This window comes from Dermacentor silvarum, chromosome 7 (genome assembly GCF_013339745.2).
Source record: "Dermacentor silvarum isolate Dsil-2018 chromosome 7, BIME_Dsil_1.4, whole genome shotgun sequence".
NCBI lineage: Eukaryota > Metazoa > Arthropoda > Arachnida > Ixodida > Ixodidae > Dermacentor > Dermacentor silvarum.
In genome coordinates, this window is record NC_051160.1 from 139,718,147 (window position 1) to 139,745,578 (window position 27,432).

General features: G+C 42.5%; 1 protein-coding gene across 17 annotated transcripts in view; it reads right to left on the reverse strand.

Annotated features, from left to right (window-relative positions):
- The window catches only part of LOC119458481 (medium-chain acyl-CoA ligase ACSF2, mitochondrial), a 574,759-nt gene that overhangs the window by 491,745 nt on the left and 55,582 nt on the right, over positions 1 to 27,432 (reverse strand). For 13 of the 17 annotated variants that reach the window (XR_007468047.1, XR_007468045.1, XM_049671251.1 and 10 more), the window contains exon 2: positions 17,648 to 17,828. The exons of the other annotated variants lie outside the window; for them this stretch is intronic. Coding sequence is in view for 11 of the 13 variants with exons in the window: in XM_049671251.1 (XP_049527208.1) it covers positions 17,648 to 17,828 (181 nt within the window). In the remaining 2 variants the exon portion in view is untranslated. The remainder of the gene's footprint in view (positions 1 to 17,647; positions 17,829 to 27,432) is intronic. 17 annotated transcript variants of the gene reach the window in all.

The window sequence follows — 27,432 nt, forward strand, 5'->3', positions numbered from 1 at the left end:
TTCCACAGGGTGAAATGGTGGCGGAAATTTTTACCTTGTTTACAGTCATTTTATCTGCACCATGCAGATATCTAAAAAACGTTGCGATAACATCGGAAACAACGCCATTCTTTACAAAGGGTCTTTTGTTATGCTGGTGTGTTCTTACCACAAGTGCGGCATTTTTTTAAAATTCTTGTTGATTTGGCTTAAGGTGCGAGGCCCCATACAAATGTCAATTTTCTTGCACTGGATTGATTTGGTTTCCTACAATTTATGAATGACCAAACATTTAGCGACATGTTGCAAAAGAAATTATCTTCCTATCATCATTGGTTTGGGAGTTACAGTGAGTTTTCCAACCCTCGTCCTCGTCTTGCGAAACCGAAAATCAATACTATTTCTTGTACATAAATATTATTCAAAGTGTAGTGGGGAAGTGAGTCCGCATTCATTGAGAGAGGAGGACGAAGTCCAGCAGCCCGGAGAGCGCGGGACAGCGACCGACGCTCTTTAGCCAAGGCTGCTGGTCTACGCAATAAACCCCCTCACAAAAGTACTTTCATTTTATGTTGTCGCCGAGCATCCACACGAACAAAACGAGACTAGTGCATCTCATGAGGGCTCCAGCTATGAATCTGGTGCATTTTAGGCCTCTGTGTTGTTCTTGACAGCTTTCAATGGTTTGAAGATTTGTTTACGTTTTTCTGAAAACAAAATTTTGATCCACTTCTTGTTTCGTAAACTTTGATAACTTCTTTTAATAAATATTCTGATATAAAATTTTGCACACTCATTCCTCACAAAGAAATGTGTGCAACGAGCTAGAACAAAAGAAATTCATGCATTATTTTGGCATTTACAGCTAATTTTGAAAATATGGTCCAAATTGCAAATTTTTCTAACTTTGCTTAGTTCTCGAATATTATTTCCTTAATATTTGTCACATTGCATTTACCTTAGTTCATTGCATAAGTAACACACCTAGCTGTATAACTACCAAAGCGTTACTTAATTCACCAACTCATTAGTTACTAATCACTGCTGGCGCAACTAGCACTTTTTTTACAGAGTATTACCTGCGAAATCGTTAAATGAACCATTCTCTGACATCGGCTACGACGAAAGCGGCGGCCCAACAACGCCTGACTACCTCAGTTTCCAGCCGTTCCCGATACCCTGGTTCGTGGAAGATTCCGGCTGAATCACGGACGAAAAATACACCAGTGCTTCTCACAACGCGGCCTTCGATGCTGCCGCTGTTGCGGCGGCATCGTTGGAAACCCCCGGGGATGGGTTCACACCGTGGAAATCCAGACGCCACAACAGGCTTCTGAAGGGACTTCCAAAGAACGCAGTCCTCTCCTTTGTGTCGTCGCCTTCAAGCTTCAGCCTATTTGATCAGCCTGGTTTGTCTGCGCGTGCGCTGTTAATTTCTGTGTATTCAGGCACGTGGAAACAACAGTTCCGGCTACAAGTCCTTGCTCCCATTATCATTGCCGAAAATTGAACGTCGCATTGGCCTGACAGCTGTGTGAAGTTGACGGAAAACGCTATAAAACGCGCGAATTCTTGGCATCACCTCAGAGGGCACGGCGGCGCTCATCAAAGCAGCATGTTTCGCCATGTTTGGATCTCTGTGCAGGTTAGATTTTACAGTCTGTTTACTACTGTTCGTACGAATTCTTGTACTCTTGTCATGCTGCTTTGCTCTCGTAGGCGTGCTCACATTACTAATGACTGTTGGATTGTTCTCCTATTCCTGCTTTCTGGTGACGTAGAAAGCAATCCCGGTCCCACCGTTACGGAGAAACTAAATGTAATTCTTGACGAACTTCAAGATATAAAAGATGCGGGCAAGATACGCGATGCTACACTTTCTGATTTGAATCAGAAGCTTACAAAATTGGACAAGGTCTTGGAGTTATCTAATGCGAATGAATTGAAAATACTAAAACTGGAAGAAACGGTACAATATTTGGAAGAAGTTTTGTTGACTCAAAATAGAAAGCTTGTTGAATTCGAAGGCAGAGCTCGCAGAAACAACCTTTTAGTTTTCGGTATTAAAGAATCCCCTGACGGAAAAACGCAGGATCCTGAGAATAAATTTGTCCCCAAAGTTTTCCAAGAAACGCTTAGCGTTAGTGTCAGTTCAAAGAAACGTATTCATAGGATTGATAGGCCGGGAAAGAATGATACCTGTGATTGTGCGCCTGTACAACTATAACGAAAAGATATCCCCGCTTAAGAATTGCTCGAAAGTTAAGGGTATTGGCGATCAATTTCCAGCGATTATTCTCAAGAAACTTTGCAGATAAGAAAGAAATTGTGGTTGTCTGAATTAGTCGATAGCCTTCCAAATGACAAACTGAAACTCGTTTGCGACAAGCTGTTTGTGAATGGTAACGTCTATGTATGGGACAATGCCAAGAACTGTAAAGTGTTGCTAAGTATGAATACTAAAATAGATGACTGACGCTCTTGTATTAAAGAGGAGCCTGCGCAGAAGTTTCTTTGTATTGTTTGTTTGAATGTGCAAAGTGTGTGCAATAAACCAGAACGGCTTGAATGCATTTTTCTGTCATATGACCCTCACATACCGTCATCACAGAAACGTGGCTTCACGCTGATATACCAGATAGTTGCGTATTCCCACCTTCATGTTGTTATCGGAAAGATCGTGAAGCAAAAGAAACCCGTACTGCAATTTTTGTAAAATGTGCACTTCCAACCTTTCCGCTGCCCGAAGTTGACAACGGTCATGAAAGAATTTTTTGCAAAATCGAATTCAGCCGCAACACCGTCATTATTGCGGAAGTTTACAGGCCACCTGGATCCGCACCATAATTCTTGTTAGAACGCGATGATTACTTAGAAAAATACCACGATGAATTTATAATTGTCACTGGAAATTTTATCCTTCCTTGTATTAATTTGGGGGAAATTAAGTCTGGTTCGGTTGATGTCCACATATCTGAAGTGTTGTTTGACATAATCCTTGCATACAAACTTAAACGGTCCTTGTCCCAACACATGGACCTTTTATTTTGTTCGAATCACATTCAGGGTCGTGTAACGCAGGTTCACGATTGCATTTCAGATCACAATCTTATTTATTTTACTTGTATCTTTCCGCGAAGGGCGGGTTCTTATAAAACAAAACCTGTGGTTGTGAAATATTATTCTGCTGCGGTTCATGTTCAAATGGCGCTTTATTTAGAGTACTGTCTTTTCTCTTTTTGTGATGATGACATTAACGTATCATGGACCAAGTTTAAATCGTGCTGTCACCACTGTACAGAAAACTTTATTTCAGACAGACTGAAAAAGGTTGGTCGAGCGAGCCCTCGGTCACCAGAGGTGCTCCAGATAAAATGTTGGCTAAAGCGTTGCAGGAAATTAAAGTGTGCTGACGACCAGGTGCTTAAAGAACTAAAAACTGACCTTGCGTATAAAATGTGAGAGTCCCGAGAACGTTATTTCACTGAAACACTTGGGCGTTTTGCATCCGAAAGCCCGCTAGAATTCTAGCATTTCTTGGGGGCCAAGGGCCATTGACGAATCGAGCAGGTGGCGTTGGGCGACACTTTCGTTACAGACAGCAGGCAAATAACGCAACTGTTTAATTATCACTTTCAAAGCGTGTTTTCAAAGCCGGACAACTACTGTGATATCACTCCCGCAACAGATGGATCAGGCGGTCTGCCCATATTCTTGGAGGTTGTAGTTCAACTACTCTTACGGTTAGACACAAAGCAGTAAACAGGTCCAGATAAAATTCCGGCTGTTTTTCTTAAGAAATACGCACAGCTGATAGGTAGATTTCTTCTCATAATATTTTAATTAGTGCTTAAAAACTGGTAAAGTACTGACTGGTTCGTGTTCCAGTTTTTAAGAAAGGTAGCCCAGTAGAAATTAGTAAATATCGACCAATTTCCCTTACGTGTATTTCTTGAAAGGTGTTATAGCATAATCTGGTAAAAGGTTTAAGGGGACCGACATACCACAGCACTGGTCACGCACCGCCTCAGTACGGGTGCATACTCCTACATGAGAATGCCTATTTCTTGAAACAGTAAATTATGTGAAGAGTGATGACATTAAGCCCCATTTACCCCACTTAGGACCTGTGCCTTCCCATTTCTAAATAAAGGACTTTCATTAATTCATTCTGGTAAAATAGTTAAATAGCTTTTTGGATAAACACAATATGATTCAATGCATAGCATGAGTTCCAACGGGGCTTTTCCACTAAAACGCAGGTAATAGCAACCATTATTGAATGCGCTAAGTTCTGGATATGAATGATCAGGTGGACATAATATTTTGGGACTTCTCCATAGCTTTTGCCAGGTTTTCTCACAATAAACTAATACTAAAAATGAAAAATTGGTATATCTTAAGAAATAATCAACTCCGTTATATTTTATTTGACTAACAGAAAATAATATGTACATATAGACGGATTGTGCTCTGGAAATTTAGAAGTTTACTCGGGAGTAATCCAAGGATCTGTCATAGGACCTGTCTTCTTTAACATCTATATGAATGATATGGCAGACTCTGTCAAATCAACTGTTTCAGTAAATTGTTTTCCGATGACGCCGTCATTTTTAAAACCATAAATTCTGTTTCTGACCAAATTGAGTTGAACGTTAATCTAAAATTACTGGCAGAATGGTGTGCTAAGTGGGATATGATTATTAATCTTAAAAAACAGTACAGGGGCGGTATTCTGTAAGTCTACCTAGTGGACTGTCTATTTCGGCTTTCGCTGGTTGGCTGCTGCTTGATGTGCACGAAGGTGCCAGCCAGTCTCCTTCCTGCACGTCAAGCAGCAGCCAATCAGTAACAGCTGAAATAGACAGTCCACTAGGTAGACTCTAACAGAATACCGCCCCAGATGTGTCTTACGAATAAAAGAAACAAACTGGTGTTTTCGTGTAACATAAACGGTAAGAAGATCAAACTAGTAGATAAATATAAGTATTTAGGAATTACGATTACATCCAGGCTTAAATAGACCACGCACATTGGTAACATATGCTCTTCAGCTTGCAAAAAATTAGGCTTCCTAAACACAAATTAAGATTATCAAACCAACTTACAAGGCGTATAAAGCCATACTAAGAGTACCCAAGTATTGTGTGGGACCCTTACACAACGGTAATTATAGAAAAAATAGAGAAAAATCACAGATTAGCGGCTCGTTTTATATATAACCGCTATAAATGCCGGGACTCTGTGTCTGCTGTGTTGCAGAAAGCAAAGCTGGAATGCTCAAAAGAATGCAGAATTGCTAAAACTATGTTCCTTAGCCACTTATATTTTTCGAAACTAGTCAGCGATCCCCAAGAATGCGTAACTAAACAATGATTTGAAGAATATCGTCATAGGCACCACCACTATATTGAATCTTATTTTGCTCGCACGAATGTTTGGAAGCATGCATTTTTCACCAATACAATCGCAGATTGGAGAGAGAGATTGTGGTTGTGAAGAGGAAGAGGCGCAGCTGATTGGAATGCATTGCTCGTTCAGTTTTCTATAAGTATACATACGACATACAGAAGCTACAACACACGACCACGCAGATCTTGCGCATGATTCAACGTATTACCAGCAGGAAGAGGGGACTCAAGGAAAAGGACCTTATCCGATTAGTGCAGGATCTGATTGTGAGCCGCATTGCGTACTCGGCACCATATTTAAATTTAAGGAACGCGGAAGTGGAGGTACTCGACCGGCTGATACGCAAGGCGTATAAGCAAGCGCTCGGACTCCCACCCGGAACGGCTACTTTTCGCCTCGAGAAGACAGGGGTGTACAACAACGCACGGGAAATCATAGAGGCCCACCTGGTAAGCCAGAAGGAAAGACTACTACGCACAATAGCGGGACGCTGCGTCTTGCAACGTCTTGGATATTCTGTACGGAAGACCAGCGCACTGACCAAAATCCCAACACGAATACAAGAAACTATGCACGTCTCACCGATTCCCAGGAACATGCACCCAAACTTCCACATCGGACGGAGACAAGCCCGAGCGCAGGCGCTCGCGAAAAAGTATGGAAACCACCCCAATGTCTTGTACGTAGACGCGGCCAGCACCGCAAGAAGCACCGCATTCGTCACCAGCGTAGTCGACAATCACGGGACCGAAATAAATGCATCGTCTGTTTCCAGAATGAGCGCTGCGGAGGCAGAGGAACTAGCGATAGCGTTAGCCATCACGACGAGACCGCAGTGGGATTGCGTCATAGTTCTGACGGACTCTGAGACGGCATGCAGAAATTACTCCAGGGCCAAAATTTCCAGGGCCGCACGTACATCGCATTCTGAATGGAGCGCACCAGCTGCCACCATACATACAAATCGTGTGGACTCCGGGGCATGAGTCCTTACGCGGCAATCAGCAGGCACACGCCTACGCCCGAGTGCATGCACACCGGGAGCCACGAGATGACCGCGCCGAGCAGTTCCAACCAGAGCCCATACCATTAACCTACACTCACATCCTACAACACGATCGCCTTTCACGAAGAATACTACCCCCACCTCATAATGCTCTGACGCGAGAGGAAGCCGTAATGTGGCGAAAACTCAAAACAAACACATATCCACATTTGAGTCTTTACCACGCCATACACCCTGCGCTGTATTCCTATAAATATCCACACTGCGATCAATGTGCAACGTTTTACCACATGGTATGGGCTTGCGCAAACACACCACAGCTAACACCTATAACACACCCCACCACACGGCAATGGGAGGCAGCGCTGTCCAGCTCCGACTCGACGGACCAGCTCAACTTGGTCAATCAAGCGAGAAGGGCAGCTAAGGCCGCTGGACTCCTGAACTGAGGGGACCACCCACTGCAGAGCGGAGAAGCTACCTACGCTCGCGTGCTCTTTTTATTAAAGTTTATTCTCTCTCTCTCTCCCTCCACGTTCAGTGACTTTTTTTAATCAAAGCTTTATAGGCTCACAAGTGTCGGCGGCGGCGGTGGTGGTGGTGTCACACTGAAAAATGCGCCTATCCTGGTGATAGTGCAGAAAGGGTCCAAGCTCAATGGCACATACCCCTGTGGGCTCGGGGACCTGTAACGCGCCCTTTAACTACCCTTGTCACACGTGGGACCCAAAGAGACAAAATCACCAGCCCTTCCCCTGTCGAGAAAACGGGGGTAAGCGAAGCTTGTCGTCCAATTCTAGCGTGAGGGCTTCCGAAGCCCAGGCAAAACGCCAGCGAAGAGCTGCGGACCCTGGATTGCGGCAGCGCGATGTTGATGCCAAACGTCAGCGAATAGCCGCCGACCCTCCGTTTAGGGCAAACGAAGCGGGACGGCTGCGGCAGCGCCGTCTTGCTACAAACTTCGCTTACCACCACTTTCTTGACAGGGGAAGGGGTGGTGATGTTTGTCAATACGCTTGCTTTTTCTCAATGTTAAATATTTCTGTCCTTTTTGAATTCTGCCTCCTGCTTGGAACGTATTCGGTCCGCGGTATATGATAAATAAAAATAAATAAAATAAATAAGACATGCTTATTCGGGAAAAAAGTTGTTTATATCCTGGCTTCCAATTTAAATATTTTGTGTGTATGTGGCGTAGCACCTTAAAGTGTTTGCGTTTCAGTACTCTAATGGCGTATGCCAGTTTGTGCGCCATTGTCACGAATAAGATAGCGCAGTGCACAGGACAAAGGGCGCGTGTGCCTTATCCTCTCGCTCTCTGCCTGGTGTATGGCGTTTTTTTTTTTATCCTTCACAACGTTTACATTTGAAAGATTGCCAAAAATGACGATACGTGAAAGTTGGAGTAAAAGTTCATTTTACCTACCACAATTCTAGCAGGTGATAACACTGAAACAAAGCACAATTTGCATGACGTAGGAAAGAAAATTCACCATAATTGCGAAGGCTTTAAACTTGTAATAAATAACAATGGTACTCGCTGTCTACGGCGTACTGTACATAAAGAATGTCACAAGTAAAAACGGATAACGAACCGCAGCTAAAAAGCATGAGCAGCTGATAAAAAAATATCAGAAGTGATAATAAGATCAATAAATTGATGTTGAGTAGAACTATCTTTAAAATAATAGAGGAGGAAATATAAATTCCCACATTTACACTATCATCCGCACATATTTGTAATATTAACATTATGCCACACAGGGCACTAAGCAGAATGTACTACCGGGTGTTCAAAATCAAGCTTCAGGGAATTTTTAAAAATGGCCTGTGGCAGGTAGCATAATTCTTATCGTTGAGTTGGGTTATTCGAAGAGGCGGACATTAGTAGCACTAGAAATAGAAACACACATTCAACTAATTAACAAAGATTCACTAATTGGCTTCTTAGCTAATTACTTCACTATACATATTACGATTTACCAATTGTGGCTGGTGAGATTGTCAGGCGTATTCACTTGAAATACATTTCCAGAATGACACCAGGTTGGAGATATGCGCCACCAAACTCGCCCTAAAGATGCACTGTTGTTCCACTTACTTTTTTACAAAAATGCTGTCTTATACATTGAAGCACAAAAGTAACAGGAACGCTCACGTATTTCGTGGCACACTTTGGGAAATAATATATCGAAACTGGTGTCATGCTGGATATTCATTTCAATTGGATGCGTCTTGCAAACTCACCGGCTAGGATTTGTAAATTGCAATATGTGCCGCAGAGTAATTATCTAAGAAGTTAATTAGTTAATGTTTGTTAATTAGTTGAATACGTGCTTCAATTTCTCGTGCTACTAATGTCCGCCTCTTCGAACAACCCAGCGAAACGATAAGAATTATGCTACCTGCCACAAGCGATTTTTAAAAATTCCGTAAACTTAATTTTGAACACCCGGTATATTTGAATGCATGCGAAATGCACTACCTTGCCAAGACATAGGATGGGGGCTGATGTGAGGGTTGAACCTGATGCTATCACTATAATTTCACTGAACTGCGGTGGCAACCATGATGAGACAAAAAAATGGCAGAGAACTCATAAGTTTATGAGAAAATGAGCCTTTTACCTCGACTTCACAAATTTCACTCTGGAGAAAGTTTGCTTACAATGGTAGCTACTGCCGAAGATGAACATCTACCCGCGGACAAATTGCTTTAGGTGTCGGAACTGTTCAGACTTAGTAATTTGCTTACATTTTCTTCTTAATACGTCTTCTTCAAAAGATCGTTTGACTGCAGTTGAATTACTTCTAACTGAACGGAACCTGGCAGTGCATCCACACTGCGGCTAAATGAATTTTGGAACATGTGTAGGTCCTCCTTCGTCGCTTCAATATCAGAGAATCGCTCCCAAAATATAATGTGTGCAATCGCCGATTGGGTTTCACCCTGAAGCCATTTATGTCCTTAGATGCTTTGGAGCTTCACGTTGAGATTATTGATGAAATCCGTTAAGCCGACGCAAAAGGACCATTTTAGAGCCACTTATAAATTGACATATGTTGCTCGGGGCGATTATTCTGTGCAAGGAAATCTGATTACTTCGCTATAGCTGGAAATCTAGCCATAATTTTCCTCAACTCAGTCATTAAACTGCCGTTTAAAATGACACGTCTACAAACTCACATTCCGCTGTCTTCAGAAGTTCATAAAACTGGCGGTAATTGAGCCCATGTGACCTCATAACATTAGCAGCTGAAACAAAAGTTTAAGAACGCAAGACACGCCCGCGCATTTCCCACAGAGGGTCTGCTCGTGAATCATATGACCTGCAAAAACATTGCCATTGTGAATCCGCCAGCTTTAGTAGCTTTTGTGATTTAAGCTATGAGTCCGTTTGCGAATTCTTTGCGAACCTCGCCGGGTTTCGTGACCGTGGGAGCTGCGGCCCGGCTGCTTCCTTGCCGAATAAGCCAACCAATATCAACGAAGCACGCACGCCGCTGGGTTCCTTACAGCAGCACCAGATGACGCTCGCCTCCGCGCGATGCGCATCAGTTTATCTTGTCGGGGTTGGAAGTTAACCAAAGATCAGTAGGGCGGTTGGCTTTGGGAGTCCACGGTAAAACCACAAATTAGGTAATGCAAGGTGACACGGGTTGGGCCTCTTTTGAAGTCAGAGAAACACAGAGCAATATTAGTTTTGAAGAAAGACTCAGGTATATGAATAAAAATAAATGGGCGGCTAAACTGCAGAACTTTCTGTACCTAAAAAGCGTGGACACGGAATGGAGGAAGAGGTCAAGAAAGTTGGCAACCAAGTACAGGATAATTCAAACTGTAAATGGACAACCAGGAGCCATCAGAAAGAAAGTGAGAGAAATAGAGACAGTGAATTGGATGCAAAGAATGGAAATAAAAAGGACCATGGAGATTTACAACAATGATAAGAAAGAAATTAGACGGGAAAATATGTACGATAACACAAATGGCAGTGCCTTGCTATTTCAAGCTCGATCCGGTTGCCTGTTATTATTCAATGTTATTATTCACATGTCACTGGAATATGTCCCCCTATGTAATACCCTCTTTGAGGGCCTTTAGGGGTATTTTGAATAAATAAATAAATAAATAAATAAGGACCAAAATATACCGAAGCAAATATTGGGAACTTAAAAAAATTAAAAAGTAAATTATGGGCTTTTACGTGCCAAAACCACGATCTGATTATGAGGCACGCTCCGGAAATTTGGACCACCTGGGGTTCTTTAACGTGCACCTAAATCTAAGTACACGGGTGTTTTCGCATTTCGCCCCCATCGAAATGCGGCCGCCTTGGCCGGGATTCGATCCCACGACCTCGTGCTCATTCGGAACTTGACCAGGCATGTGTATGCTGCAGCAAAGATCCAGAGACCACTGAACACATCCTAATGGAATGTGAAGGGATTCACCCAGTGAGAACACTAGGTAACGTACACCTTTCAGAAGCGCTTGGGTTTAAAGTGGACGGAAGCATCAACCGGTCAGCAGTCGAGATAAGCAAGAGACATTACAGTATTGGTGGGGAAAAATCAGGGAATAGATTGATACGACCTGATTTGATCTCACTATGTTATAGGTAGCGGTACAAGGTAAATATTGAAAAAAAAAAAAAGATAAATGAAATGTATGCAAGAATGCTAGATAAAAAACATGTATAGCAAATCTGATTAAATCAAGCAGGTTAGGTGACCATTTGTGACCACCCCGTTTCAAAGTGGATGCATTTCATTAATCTTTATCAAAGAATAACGAAGAATGTGAATTTTTGAACATGTGCCTCACATTTGGTCTTACACAGCTCATCTTGGAACCAACGAGACTTACTGATAAAAGCGCACACATACTAGATCTTTTGTTGACGTCACACCCTGATAATGTCTCGTCACTAACAATTTTACCTGGGTTGAGTGACCACGTAATAGTTCATGGTTCCATTCATTGCAAACTATTACTCCCTAAAAAAGAAAAGAAATTATTCACACTGTACGATAAAGGAGATTATGGCAGCATGAATAGAGACCTAACTGAGTTCTGCACTTGGTTCCTAGTTGATTTTCTGGATAGAGCAGTTGAAACAAACTGGCTGTTGTTTAAAAACAAAATGCGTGACCTAATTAATAGATAGATACCAACCATTTATGTTACAGAGCGCGTATCGTCCCCTTGGTTCAATAACAACTTAAAACGTCTGAATAACAAAAAGAAGAGACATTTTCTAGCCGCCAAAAATACTAACAACGCATGCGCTTGGGAAAGATACCACGTGGCTGAAAAAACATTTCAGCGCTTTGCAGCGGAAGCTAAGCAACGTTTCCTTTCTACTACATTGCCTACAATGTTGCGTAATAATCCAAAGCAATTCTGGAAAACAATTAAACCAGCCCAACATAAAACTGTTTCTTTATGCGACGATCACAATAACCCTGTTCCTGAAGCAGTAGTTCCTGATGTACTCAATGAGACTTTTTCTTCTGTATTCACTCTCGAACCGAATGATGAACTGCCCAATTTTCCTGAATTTAGTTACCCTACTATGCCCGATATACAAGTCAGCCCTCATGGCATCAGCAAACTAATTGACAATCTTAAATTGTCATCTTCTGCAGGCATCGATAGAATTAACTCCAAGGTGTTAAAAAATACCAAGCATAGTACAAGTGTCATCCTGTCACATTTTCCAACAGTCCTTGTCATTAGGAGTGGTGCCACAGGACTGGAAGGTGGGCAAGATCATCCCAGTCCCAAAGAAAGGCACTTCGTCATCACATAATAGCTATCGACCGATTTCATTAACGTGTGTGGCTTCAAAATTAATGGAGCACGTCATTTATTCGCATGTAACCAAGTTTCTAATCTCTGTTGATTTCTTTCACCCACAGCAACATGGTTTTAAAAAGGTTTATCTTGTGAGACCCAGCTTGCATTATTTACTCATGACATCAGCTCCAATATTCCCATAGACGCCCTGTTCCTCGACTTCGAGAAAGCCTTTGACAAGGTACCACACAAACGACTATTTCTTAAGCTCTCACACCTAAATCTTAACCCCTTTGTCTTCGACTGGCTGTGTGACTTCCTACAAAACAGGCAACAGTTTGTCTGTATTAATGGGCATACTTCCTCATTCATCATCATCAGCCTATATTTATGTCCACTGCAGGACGAAGGCCTCTCCCTGCGATCTCCAATTACCCCTGTCTTGCGCTAGCGTATTCCAACTTGCGCCTGCGAATTTCCTAACCTCATCATCCCACCTGACTTTCTGCCGTCCTCGACTGCGCTTCCCTTCTCTTGGTATCCATTCTGTAACCCTAATGGTCCACCGGTTATCCATCCTACGTATTACATGGCCTGCCCAGCTCCATTTCTTCCGCTTAATGTCAACTAGAATATCGTCTATTCCTCATTAGCGCCTGTTATATCCGGAGTTCCTCAAGGCACCGTCCTCGGACCATTACTTTTTTTAATCTTCATCAATGACCTACCGACAAACATCTCCTCCTGTATTCGACTTTTCGCAGACGATTGTGTCCTTTACCGTCCTATCCATAGCTTCCATGATAACATTTCCCTTCAAAACGATTTACTAACTGTTGAAAACTCGTGTAGAACTTGGCTAATGTGTTTAAATATCAAGAAGACTTCGCAGATCTCATTCCACCGCCGAGCTTCCTACCAAGCACATAGGTACGTCATTTTTGGCTCCGAATTATCTTTAGCTTCATCGTATAACTACCTTGGTATCACAGTGACTAATGACCTCAGCTGGTCACATCATATAGGAAGCATAACAACTGAAGCTAACCGTGTCCTTGGCTATGTCCGGCGTAACCTTAAGTTTACCCCTCCTCACGTAAAATTGCTAACGTACCAAACGTTCATTCGTCCCAAGCTGGAATACGCATGCGCAGTTTGGGACCCGTACCAGATTAACCTACAGAAATCTCTTGAGTCTATTCAAAACCGTGCTATTAGATTTGTCTTCTCAGATTATTCATACTATTCTAGCGTCACTGATCTAAACCATAGCGGCTAATCTTCCCAGTCTTGTGTCACGCAGAAAAATAGCGCGCCTGTCCCTCTACCACAAGTTTTATCACTCGTCTCTTGCTCACTCGATTATCGTACCTGCTCATCGCCTTTCGCTCCGCAACAGTCACTCTAAAGCTGTATACCCACCACCTGCGCGCACTACTGCGCACCTCAACTCATTTTTCATTCGAACAGCGAATGACTGAATCATCTGCCCACCGACGCTGCGCACCACTCTGACCCGTTCCACTTCAAGTCATTCATCGAAGAACTCGTACAAATGTAACCCACCCCTCATGTAATACCCCATACCAGGGGCATTTGAGGTATCAATAAATAAATAAATAAATAAATGAATAAATAAATAAATAAATAAATAAATAAATAAATAAATAAATAAATAAATAAATAAATAAATAAATCATCGTGCTTTCGTCATCGAAATTCGAGCTTTCTTCCTGTAACATCAGGCGTGCCCCAGGGCAGTGTTCTGGGGCCATTGTTGTTTTTATTTTATGTAAATGACATTGTTAACGTAGTACTACCAGGAACTCAAATCAGACTGTTCGCGGATGATTTTGTGCTTTTTCGTCAAGTTACTTGTACTAATGATCAACACAATTTGAATTTTAGTCTTAATAACATATTAAACTGGTGTAATGAACATGGTATGGCTCTAAACGTACAAAAAAACTCTTTATCTTTGTGTAACTCGTACAAAAACACCTCTTGACTTTACGTATAACCTTGGCTCATCATCACTGCAACAGGTAACCAGCTACAAATATCTCGGCTTAACAATAACTAATGACCTATTTTGGAACCTACACATAGACAACATATGTTCTGCCGCCTTTCGTAAGTTGTGTTTTCTAAAGCATAAGTTTAGAAATTCTCCTTCTAACATTAAACTTCTCAGTTACTTTACCTATATAAGACCTAAACTAGAATACTCTTGTGTGGTATGGGACCCCTTCACTAAATCTAACATAAGAAAACTTGAAGCTGTACAAAGAAAGGCAGTTAGGTTTGTTTATTCTAAATTTAAAAGTACAGACTCACCGTCTGAACTCATGGCTGCTAACAACATTGAAAAACTTGAACAACGACGAAAAAAGAACCGACTAAACTTTCTTTACCTACTTCTTAATCATAAGTTAGCCCTTGATCCACATGCATATTTATCTCCTCTGTCCACTAGACACACACATCACCAAGCTCATTCTTTAACTCCGTAGTTTGCTAAAACTAACGCGTTTAAGTTTTTCTTTTTCCCGCGTACTGTGTTAGAATGGAACCGTCTAACTGATCTTAGCCAATTTTCTGTTACTTAGAGCCTTGATACGTACTGTTAATTGGCATTTCCATTTGTGTTATTTTTTCCCATGTTACGTACTGTTAATTGGTGATACGTACTATTAATTGTAGTTATGTTTCCATATCGCGTAATATTTTCCCATGTTATTTTTTGTGTTTGTACTTTTATCCTACCGCTTGTACCTGTCCTGCTTGGACCAATTCTTGGTCTGCAGTATGAAATAAATAAATCAAAAAATCATCATCATCGTCGTCCAGATGAGCCCATCGTTGCTGCCGCTGTGTCTTCGGCTATCGCTCGACGACTCCAATAAACCTCGTCACAGCTAAAGCTTTATTAATATTACCATTAGGGGACATGCTTCAAAGATGTCATTCTCGATCGCATGAGCATACTTGTAAATTTCAGACTAACACAAAGGTAACAGAAATATGGGGCAACTTGGTTGATCCCTTCCTATTTGGTGAAGACACGGATGTTTCCAGTGTGTGTCTCTAATCTCGTCTACCAAGGTAGGAGTTTGCAGTTGCCTTTAAGCCTCGTGTGCGCATTCGCTCCTTCTCCTCCTCAGCAAGGGAGACGCCGGCGGTGTCAATGTGAGCGTGTGCGCGCGTCAGTGCGTTTCCCTCTGCTGGGCCAGTGTCAGTTAGAAAATACGTTGAATTTACTTCTATGTACCAAGCGGCGGCCACAAGCGTGGAGAGCGTTCGCTCTCTCCTCCTCAGCGAGGGCGTTCCTATATATACTGAGCGCCCCCGCCAATTGACATCAGTCTTCAGCACAAGTTAGTGTGTGTGTCGCTGCTCTCCGTCAGGACGCTTGTAGAACTGACTTCTCCCTAGCGATGTAATTAATCCTTCTTTGTTACTCGTTACGTCGAACGTCCGCGTCTCTACCTGGGCCCCTCCCTGATGGTCAAGCTCTAGACCGCCAGCCCCAAGCTACCTCCGTGGTCTTGGGTGCACAGTTTGTAACAAAACGTAATTCAAGTTGAAAAATGTGGTAAAATACTAGGTGTATTTTCTGAACGCAAGTCCTGGAACGCAAGTCCTGACGTAAGAAAATTATCGCTAAAGTAAAGCACTGTGTATGCCTTACTTTAATCGTCACCCACTTCTTATTCCCATAAAAGACGTTTCTATACTATGCCCTCCTAAAATAACGTTTATAATTTCCTCCTTTGGTGTGGGTTACCACAACAGCAACAAACCTTCATTAAAATATGTCTAACACGGAAGAAAGCGCTCCGTGCAATCGAAAGTACGAAAGTCCTTCGACCATACCGAGCTGCTTTATTGGAAAAATAAATTCTTAAAGCCTAGAGACATTTACACACACAAATCATTACGTACTTGCAAAACTACAATGTTAGGAAACCAGCTGAGCGTTTAAATCTAGCAAATATGAAAATAATTTCGGGTGCAGATCTTTTTCGGCATCCACCACCTTATCAGATTTTTCTCGTACACCTTACGGAACCGAAAGTGTGGAACATGGCATACAAAATGTAGTAAATGAATACGACAAACAATGTACTAATATTTTTTTCCAATAACTAAAGTACACATTAATTATTTGTATAATGTTTTCGGGTCAATTAGCGCGAACTTTTTTTTGGTATATGTTTTTCTTCTACGTATATTTGCTAACCACTGCACTTATGATGTGTTTTATGTATGTACTTATTTATGTAATGTATTCTTCCTTTGTAGCTGAAGCACCAACGTTGTAATTTATGTCGTTTACCACCCATAAATGGTTGCACCCGCCGTGGTTGCTATGGTGTTGGGCTGCTAAGCGCTAGGTCGCGGGATCAAATCCTGGCGACGGCGGCCGCATTTCAACGGGGCGAAATGCGGAAACACCCGTGTACTTAAATTTAGGTGCACGTTTCAGAACCCCAGATGATCAAAATTATTCCGGAGTCCCCCACTAAGGCGTGCCTCATAATCAGATCATGGTTTTGGCACGTAAAATCCCACAATTTAATTTAATAAATGGTTGCGATTTTGGGCTATCTGTTTAAGAAGCATGCTATATACTTGTCTCTGGTGCTGCCTGTGTGTCTGGAGCATTGTGAAGTGGTGAGAGAGTAGCTTTTTGCTCTGGCCACCTAAAACACAAATTTTGTTGCACAGGGTATTTTGCTGCCAACATGTCATAATTTATTTATTTATTTATTTATTTATTTTTTTATTTATATGTGATGAAGAAGACGAACATTACCAACTGAAAATGACCAACACCGCAGCAGTAGTGTCGTCAACGCTTGATACAAGACGACGCTGAAGTTACCATTGAGAGCGCTGCCGAAATAACTGCGCTAACCGCCACATCCATGCAAATAACCGTTATTTATTTATTTATTTATTTATTTATTTATTTATTTATTTATTTATTATTATTTATTTATTTATTCATTTATTTATTTATTTGCTTACTTATTTATTTATTCGCTCATTCATGTGGAACATCTCGTCTGGTTGTGCCCGCAATTGGAAGAGGAGAGTAATGTGTTACCTCACGGCCTACAGAAGATGGGTCTTCCACACGCGGGCTTTCAACATGTAGTCTCCCATGAAGGATCCGAAGTAATAAAGATTTATTTGTACGCCTACTGATCGCCATTTTCCGAGAGGCTCAGTTGAGGAACGTTTAGTACTATAGTCGTGCTAATACTATAAGCGATACTAGGGCGGAACAGTTGCCAGCCAAGCATGCCAAGCTAAGCGAACCTGTTGCAACTCGTGCAGTGCTGACAAACAGCCGGCTTTTATTGCACTCAAAACAGCCTCTATTTGCGCACGAACCTGCTGCACGAGTACGACAAACAATGCAGACAATCAGACGCTCACCTGATCTCTGAAGTCAGCGAAGGTGCACTGCTTTCCCTCCTGCACAAACGCCCAGCCAACACGGTCGCCAAATTTTTCTGCGGCTGTGTCCACGTAGGTGCCAAGCGTATCCGGCGATAGCGGCTTCGTGCATGTCTGGATCCAGTAGCTAGACCTCACTCTTTTCTCGGACTTGGATATGCTGTAAAATGAGATTGTGTTTCACTGAGCATTCATATTGTGTCTGAAACGCGGTGAATAAACGAGGCCTCTGCGCACATGAACTTGACGCTGTAAATCAGATCAAAAACGCAGTTGGACTAGGAGGAAGACTAGAAACACATAAACAAATCACCAGCGCTGACAAACAGCCGGCTTGTGTTGCACTCAAAACGGCCTCTATTTGCGCACGAGTCTGGGATATCACCTAAACAAATAACAATCAGAAATGGTTACGGGCCCCCGGTTGAGCTTTAACCAAATACCAAACTCAAGTATGGAGGCATAAACAGGAAAACAAGTCCATCAGAATCATGACATGAACTTGCAAACAGTGTGCTTCTGTTTTTCTAAAGCTACTGTTTTTCGGCAACTTTTGTAAAATATTCGCGCCCTAATTAGAAGTTCTGCTTGACAATATCACTACAACACAACTTTCTGTCTCAAATGCAATAAATTTCATTCAGATCCGTCCCGGAATTATCCCAGTAGAGCATTTCTGTTTTACAATTGTTTTGAATAGGTAGCATCGGAGTATGCCCGAGCTAAAGCTTGCTCCTAACAGCCTGTGGTGTTGTAAAAGAGAGACAGCTAGAGACGCAAAAATAAACCGTTCTTGGAATTCGCACTTTACAGGTATGCGGGCGTTGCCACAAACGCACATTTTCTCCTAAGACGTAGCAAGGTGATGGGTTCCCTGCTTCTGTGGCGTAGCGTTTCAAAGCTCTACGGAACGGCGACATCTGATAAGCGGGCGTAAAATAGCCGCATGTTGATTGTGCTACAGTGAAAAAATCGTAGAGTATTGATGAAAATGAGTTTGCGCCACTTCTTGAAGGCTAAGAAAAGGAAGAAGTTGTTCGCGATAGAGCTGCGGATTTGGAAGAAAGTGATTTATGAAGTGTTCGTGTGCCGCAAATATTTCAAGTGCACTTAAGTCGGGCCACCGTCATTAGCGTTTTGAATGTTGCTCTGTCTCTGCATTCCGTGTTTCCACTTCCTTTCTCGCGAATTCATTGCGGTACGCTGTTCAAAATTAGTTCACATCCTTGTCAATAGGGCTGAATAGGAATGTTGTTATACTTCATACATATACTATTAAGGCGGATTCGTAAAAACATGATGCTGATGCGCCACCCTTACCAAGGTTGCATTGCAGCATATAAAAAATTCACCGACTATTACGATGCTCCCTAATGCGAAATTGGAGCGCAGCTATTTACGTGTTTTCAATTCGCTATTGGCTGGCGCGGACATTCAGTCTCGTGCGCCACGCTCTAGACGGAGCCAAGCGTTTTAAAACAACAGTCAAGTACAACGATAGCGGCGAGCAGAGTCGGCAATCGTCGAAAATTTTATCTGCGGATGAAGCGCGTCGGCTTTTATACGTGACTCGTCGAAGGTTCCGGAGTAATCGCTGGGGCCCGCGTGGCTTCCAGAAAGCACTACATAATTCGCGTCGCGCATACAATCAGACTACAAAAAGCTTTCGTGACAACAGCCAACGGATAGATAACATTCAGAAACTTTTATGCATGCAGGCGCGTCGAGCGTCGAGGCATAACTTAGCCGATGAAACGCTGTGACCGAAGAAATATAAAGTGAACAGACGACGCGCAGCACTCTGGCGCCATCTCGTAACGGTCGTCGGCACTACGATTTTCTCTTTCATCCTTCGCTGTTGTGCTCGTTCGCTCGTCTACACCACCGACGCTAGCCACAGGAACGGGCCACCGAGTAGGGATGGTAATATCGATGAACGGTTAATCGATTAATCGACTAAAAGTATGCCGCAAAACGATTAATCGTCATCGATGTCTACCTTTAATTTAATCGGTTTAATCGATTAAACCAGTTCGATTAATCGTTTTCCAGACAGTGACTAAAGTGGCGTGAAAATTTTCAAATCGTACTATAGAATGTGGAGCACGAGCAACGACAGCGCGGCTGCGAAGACCGAGAGCGAATGTCGACTGTTTTTCCGAGTCCTGCCGAGCTTGCCAAGCGTTTCCGCGCTTTACGCACACGTCACACAGGCTGCCTGAGGCCGAAGAGAGCCCGCCCCCATGGAGGAAGAAATAAACTACGGAAAGAGCATTACGTGAGGCAGAAAGTCTTGGCAAGCGAACTTACCGTCAAGCCATTTCCTTCGCTTTTTACCTCGCAGTATAGGGTCAACACGTGACTCTGAGAGGCAACGAATTGGCGGATAATTTCAGATCAGCGCGCACCCGTTCAGCTGCTGCCCTGCACCTTTTGCAGCGAGGCAGCATTAAACCTACCTCGCGCTTTGATGTGGCGATCACGTGTAGGGCCGTTGCTTCTTGATGTCGCTGCGATGTTCTCTTCTAATTTCTTCTTCCCCACCCTCCTCAGTAAGTGTCCTTTTTAACATACAGGGTGTTCATTTTTAAGTTTTACGGAATCTTTTGAGAGCGCCTGTGGCAGGTAGCATAATTCTTATCATTGATGAGACGGACATTAGTACGAGAAATCGAACCACATATTCAACTAATTACCAAACATTACTAAATTAACTTCATAGTTAACTTACGACACATCTTGCAATTTGCCAATTGCAGCCGGTGAACTTATCTATTTACTTATTTGACGTACTTTCCAGGCCCGAAGGCGTTACAGAAAGGAGTGGATTCAAAAACAAAAAATAATGCAGCAAAAATACAAACAAAAAATAATAACAAAAGCCATTCGAACAGCGCTCTTGAAGTTGGTAGAGTCGGTGATGAGTGCGACTGATGCGGAAAGGCGATTCCAGTCCGTGCTTGTCCAGGGATGAATGAGTCACTGTATCGGCTTGTGCGGCACAATGGCCCCCCGACTTCGAGGCTGCGGTCAGCGCGGACGAAATATAAGGGAAGGGAAGGGCAAGGAAAAGGGAAGGGCAAGAAGGGTTTCTTTTAAAAGGGGGTTAAAATGAAAAAATTGTGAAAAAGGGAAAGACGGGAACATTTGCGGCGTGACGAAAGATAAGGTAAGGTAAGATAAAGCGTCCACCGCGATTTTGAATAATTTCAAGAGTAGAAACTAATGAAGACTGAGTCGGATCCCAAATGGCTGAAGCATACTCCAATTTGGAGCGAACTGAAGTTTTGTAGAGAGTTAGCTTCAGGGACGAAGGGGCAGAGCTAAAATTACGGCGCAAGTAACAAACCATACGGTTAGCGTTATTAGCAACATACTCAATATGCGAATGCTAAGAAAGGTTATTTGATATATGAAGGCCGAGATACTTGTAAGAAGTAACTGACGTCACAGGTGCACCATTAATAAAGTACGTGTGCATGAGAGTGTTACGACATATTCGCATGGCCTTGCATTTGTTTGAATTTAGTTGCATGCACCAATTAGAACACCACTCAGTTACGCGGTTAAGGTCGTCTATGCAGTTCTTGGGAATCGGAAGGATTAGTAATTTTACGGTAGAGAACACAGCGATCTGCGAATAGCTTTATGGAAGAACAAAGAACGCAGTTCGGAAGATCGTTAATATAGATTTAAAAAAAAAAACACCGCCCGAGCACTCCGTACAGATGGTTAACCAGCGAAGCTGAAGCGTGCGGCCCCGGTGTTTAGAAGTGGGTTAATCCCGAAGCTGTGAAGCGTTTCTCAATTATTGGTTACATGATTGTGTTTCTAGTGGAACGCAAGCGCCGAAGGTGGGCGGATGTTGCTAACCACGACGCCGAGCTAACTCGAGATATCGAACGCATGCGACAACAGCGAGCCGAGGAGGAGGCGTTGCGGGCAGAGCAGCGTCAACGTGGCAATGGCGGGAACGCGTTCGTTAACGATGTCACTAACGGCCCTGCCAATGGCGTGCGTGCTTGAGTGCGACGTAGAGAACGAAGTAACTGACGGCGCAGCCAATGGAGACGTTTACCGAAACATGAGACGAATGGTTTTTCGTTTCGCCTAGCCATATACAGCTTTTGCTGTAAAAGAGAAGTGGACCCAGGACTGAGCCTTGAGGAACACATTAGAAAACAGGCGTATCTACTTGTCAGGCGTATCCACTTGGAATGAATTTCCAGAATGACACCAGTTTGGAGATATGCACGATCTAACTCGCCGTAAACAAACGCTGTTGTTCCAATTACTTTTTTTACCAAGTGCATTGAAGAACAAAAGTAACTGGAACGCCCATGTATTTCGTCCCACACTTTGAGAAATAATATATCAAAACTGGTGTCATCCTGGAAATCCATTTCAAGTGGATGCGTCTTGCAACCTCACTGGCTACAATTCATAAATTGCAATATCTGTCGTAAAGTAAGTAACTAAGAAGTTCATTAGTCAATTTATAGTTAATTAGTCAAGTATGTCTATCGATTTTTCGCGCTACTAATGTCCGCCTCTTCGAATAACCCAGCTCAACGATAAGAATTATGCTACCTGACACAGGCAATTTTGAAAAATTCCGTGAAACCTAAATATGAACACCCTGTATATTGTTTATTCCTTCACTAGTCACTAGTGGCAATTATAGCTGGCCTTTAAGAAATTAAACATTATTCTTTATCAAAGGTTACATCCTTGTATTTCTTATCCTGGTTCCATTTTCAAACGTTATAATAGGTACTTACGTGAGTAGATAACTGTGTTTCAGCCTTTTTAATGCGCCCGAAAAAGAAGTCGATTAATCGATTAATCGACGAAAAACCCCGCATCAAAAGCGATTAATCGATTATAGGCTAAACCGACGAACGATTAATCGTTAATCGATTAAAATATTTAATCGACCATCCCTACCACCGAGAGCTGTGCTCTAAAAACACACTGACAGAGGAGACTTCGCATGCGGGTACAGCTGATCGTCTTACGCGCATTATTCTTGGGACTACTAAATTACTATGCTCACAAATTGTATTCAGAAATCGTATTCCCCTAAAGTTTCTTAACCTCTTCGCACTGCAAGAAGCCAGCGAGCTGTGATGTCGAACACAAACAAGGCTGTCGTCGAATGGTAAACAGTAATTACAAACAAAATGTTTTGTGAATTTGGATCCTGTTTTCTTGTAATTTCAGGATTCTTAAAAATATTGCACAGCTAAACTGTTGCAGCGAGACGTGCCTCTAATCGAGAATGCGCACAACGTTCATTTTAGACGACAGCATTACTGCCAGCGCTAGCTTCATTCTCGCCTGAGCGATACCATGGTCAGTGTTTGAAAACTGTGGCAAGCCTACTTTCTAACATTATAAAGATAATAGAAAACTGGACAACACTTTTGCAGCCTAAATAATGTTCTGCAATTTGTCAACTAATATAAATAAATAGGCGGAAACATTACCTCAAGGTTATAATAGACGGTCTATACAAACTACGTAATTAACACTGCTCACCGCATGGAAGGCTATCTACGTTGCAAAATTCTAATCGCCCCTTCGTCTCTACAACTAGTTATTTATAAAGCAGTCGTGTATCCTAAGCTGCAGTGTGCAATCATGTGTGGGATTCTGCTCAGGACAAACTAATCAGTTTATTATACCTTGATCAGAATAATTTTGTTCGGTTCATCTTCCGTAACTACAATAGAACCACGAGTTCCATTTGTTCACCCTTATACTCGTTCTTGTGCTTTGTATGTTGTGCGAACATATTTTCTGTATTTTTGTTTTTGAGCAGATTTGTTGTATGTTGCATGTTATTGTTGTTGCCGCTGCTGACTGTTCTGCACAAAGGTAGCTGTGGGCCTTTGTCAAGCTGCCTATGCGAAGAGCAGCTTTTACGTACCTACAGCTTTTTTCATCAGTGGGATGATGAAAAATAAACATTAATATTATTATTATTATTATTATTATTATTATTATTATTATTATTATTATTATTATTATTATTATTATTATTATTATTATTATTATTATTATATTGGAGGCAGTCGGTGGCGAAGTAGTCACCGAGTACTCATCGCCACGTTCATTGTCTTGGCAGCTGCGGCTTTAGCCGCCGTGAAATAACCTGGAGCACGCTTCTGCGGCTGCGCAATTCTTCGTCCCAGGCATGGCCCGAGTATTCAGCTGGAAGGTTTAGGCGGTGTTCCTGATTGCCCGCTAAGCTGCTCTGCAAAGTGGCCGCTGCTAGCTTCGACATCGCACCAAACCGTGGCGCCTGGATCCTTTATCGGACTATAAAAGACGCTTCGAATCAACAGTGCTCCGCAGTCGGTGGCGAAGTAGTCACCGAGTACTCATCGCCACGTTCATTGTCTTGGCAGGTGAGCCATTAATTTTGAGAGCATACTTGTTTGCCAGTGCTGCCGACTGCTGCCTAGTTATGTTGAACCTTGTGCTAATGTTATAAGTATACTTTGCTTTATTGTGTTGAACATTGTGCTGATGTGATAGGTATGTAGCGAGCAGTATATTCAGCCTTGTCAATTTTATTTTTTTCCCTCTGTGTGTGAGACCATGCCTGACCGAACCAGATGTCAATCGTGTTTGGAGAAGCTGCCAGGTGATGGCAGATTCCTGACGTGTTTGGATTGCAAGCTAGGCTATCACCTTGGCAAAAACTGTTCTGGAGTGGCTGAAAATACATTTACATCAATGGGCGTGGCAAAAAGAGAGGCCTGGAAATGCAAGCAATGCATAACTCCTGCAAGTGATAACAGCTTATTGACAGCCCATAATCCTGAAGGAACTGCAGTGGCTGGGGATCCTGGCTCTTTCGCAAAGGAATTAAATGCTCTCAGAGAAGAACTAAGGGGTATTGAGGACATGATGGTTGTTCTTCTGCCGCTCCGAGAAAAGCTCGACGAGCTCTTGGCGATAAAACCAAAAATAGATGAAGTGCTGTCAGTGAAAGAGACTGTAGTTGAACTGCAAAATTCTGTACAGTTTCTGTCATCAGCCTATCACACAGTTGTGATAAAGACAAAAGAGTCTGACTCGGCCTTGAAATGCCTAGAAACTCAAGTGGTGTCGCTGACGGAGACTGTGAATACCCAATCCACTGAGATTCTTCAGTTGCGGGCTGATATTAATGGTTGTGAGCAGTATAACAGACTGTCGAACCTGGAGCTACACGGGCTTCCACTTTCACCGGGAGAAAACTTGCGAACTGCTATTGCGGATCTTGCGCAGAAGCTAGAAATACTAGATTTTGAACCCCGTGACGTAGTTGCGATCCACCGTCTGCCTGCCAGAAAAGATAAAACGCCTATCGTGCTCATTAGATTCTCGTCCCCGTTTTTGCGGGACTCTTGGCTGGCGGCTCGTGGCAAGCTTCGTGCCTTGGCACAGAAAAAAAACATACCTGCTATGTATCTCAATGAAAACCTGACCCAAGCTACCAAGGAACTTTTTTGGAAAACTCGATCTAAAGGCAAAGAAAACAACTTATAAGTTTGTCTGGGTAAGGAATGCAAAGATCTTTGCACGAAAGGAAGACGGAGGCCCTGTCATCAGGATTGCATCCGTCACTGACATCGATAAGATGCTTTAAACTCATGGCGATACACTATTTTCGAAAACTGCGATAGGCCTTCTTTTTCAGTCGTTCACATTAACATAAGAAGCATAAGAAAATACTGGGATCAGTTCCTTGTCGATGTTGCTGACGTCTTGGCCTTAGTGGATGCATTTGTACTGTCGGAGATAAATGTTCAAGGTGATATGTTGTCGCAGTTTCGTCTACCGAATTACCACGAACACTTTTTTACAAGAACGGCCAGGAGAGGTGGTGGAATAGCAGTATTCATCAAGTCTAAATGGGCTACTACAAATGCGACGTTTACTTTTACGGGGGCGGAAAGCCTCGCCTTCCGCTTGGAAAACACTAACATGGTTTTGTTCTTAGCTGCGATTTATCGTCCCCCCTCCGAACATGTGCTAACATTTTTGAATGAACTAAAACAAAATCTCGCTTGTCTACCTCCTAATTCGAACGTTTGTCACATTTTAAACTCTGAGAAAGCCATGGTTACCAATTACCTGAACATCTTGGCTGACTATGGCATTGAGTCAGTTGTTAACGAGGCTACACGAGAGGAGCTTCTTTTGTCTCGAGTTGTGACTTCCTGTATTGACCACGTGATGGTCCGTTCAATAGATTTTTCGAATATAAATTCCGTCCGAGTGACAAAAAAGTTGGCTGACCACTATTTTATAGGATGCCAGCTTTCATTCCCAAGTTCCCAGCCATCCCAAAGTAAAGAACCCCAATACATTGAAATATTTGATTGCATTAAATTTGACCGACTATTTTCCCACTATGACTGGAACGCAATGTTAACAAATAGCTGTCAGAACAGTGTATGTAATAATTTTATAGCGGCGCTTTCCGATTTAAAGAAGGCATGTAGAAAAACAGTTTTGGTCCGAAAGCGAAGACCACACCTATACTGGCTGAGCAATCGGATAATAAAAGCTACCGAGGAAAAGGAAAACTTGTGGAAACGCTGTCGACAGCACCCTGATGATGAAACATTTAAATGCCTCTATCGAGAAGCCCGAAACAAGGTTACAGCACTGATGCGCTGTTCTAATAGGAACTACTATCGCAATAAATTTTTTCCTCGCGTTATAAACCCGCTAAAATGTGGTCCCTGGTAAATGAGCTTAGAGGCTCTTATCTAAGTACGTATTTGGATCAGATAACAAAGTTTCGGATCTTTTAATGAAAATGTGGCGGACAGCTTCAATGATTTCTTTTCTTCGGTTTGCGCAGATAATGATGGACCCACTGATCCTGTTGTTCACAACAGTGGTCTTGTTTCAATAACAGATTCGGCTTTTCTTCCACCAATAACTAAAGAAGACTTATATCGATTGTTACATCGATCTAGAAAAAGCCGGGCTGTCGGACTTGATGGCATATCAGCAGAAGACATACGTCGCAACGTCAGAGTTCTGGCCGATCCGCTCGTTTTTATCTTTAATAGAATCCTTGATACTTGTATAATACAAGATGCACTAAAGAGAGCACGCGTGATACCAATATTTAAAGGCGGAGATGCATCGAAGCCAGAGAACTATCGCCCCATCTCTGTTCTTCCTTTCTTGGCGCAACTGTTGGAAGACACGTGCTTGAAAGGATTGAGGGGTTCGTCTTAAAACATAATATCTTCTTCCCAGTATGGTTTCGTACCTGGAAGAAGCACGCATGCGCTTTTTGAAGAACTGTCGGATCTTCTATATCAAACATTCGAACTTAACCAGGTAGCCTGTGGTCTTTTTTTATATATATCTAAGGCTTTCGATTCAGTAAGCCACAGTATTCTTTGTGCTAAATTACACAATTACGGGTTTCGGGGACATTTCCATGCATTTATACAAAACTACCTGGTAAATCGGTCTCGGATTGTATGTATTGGCGACCAAAAGAGTTCTTTGCGGTTTCTTAACGCAGGAGTTCCACAGGGTTCCGTTTTGTCTCCGCTTCTTTTTAATTTGTACGTTTGTGACTTGGCACAGGTAACTACTTCATGTACTATTTTTCAGTATGCAGATGATACGTTGCTTGTTTCTAAGCACATGCAGTACGAAGCAGCTGTCGCTTTACTTCAAAGCGACATAAAAAATGTGATGAACTGGTTTCGAAAAAACCGTATAAAAGTCAGTGCTCG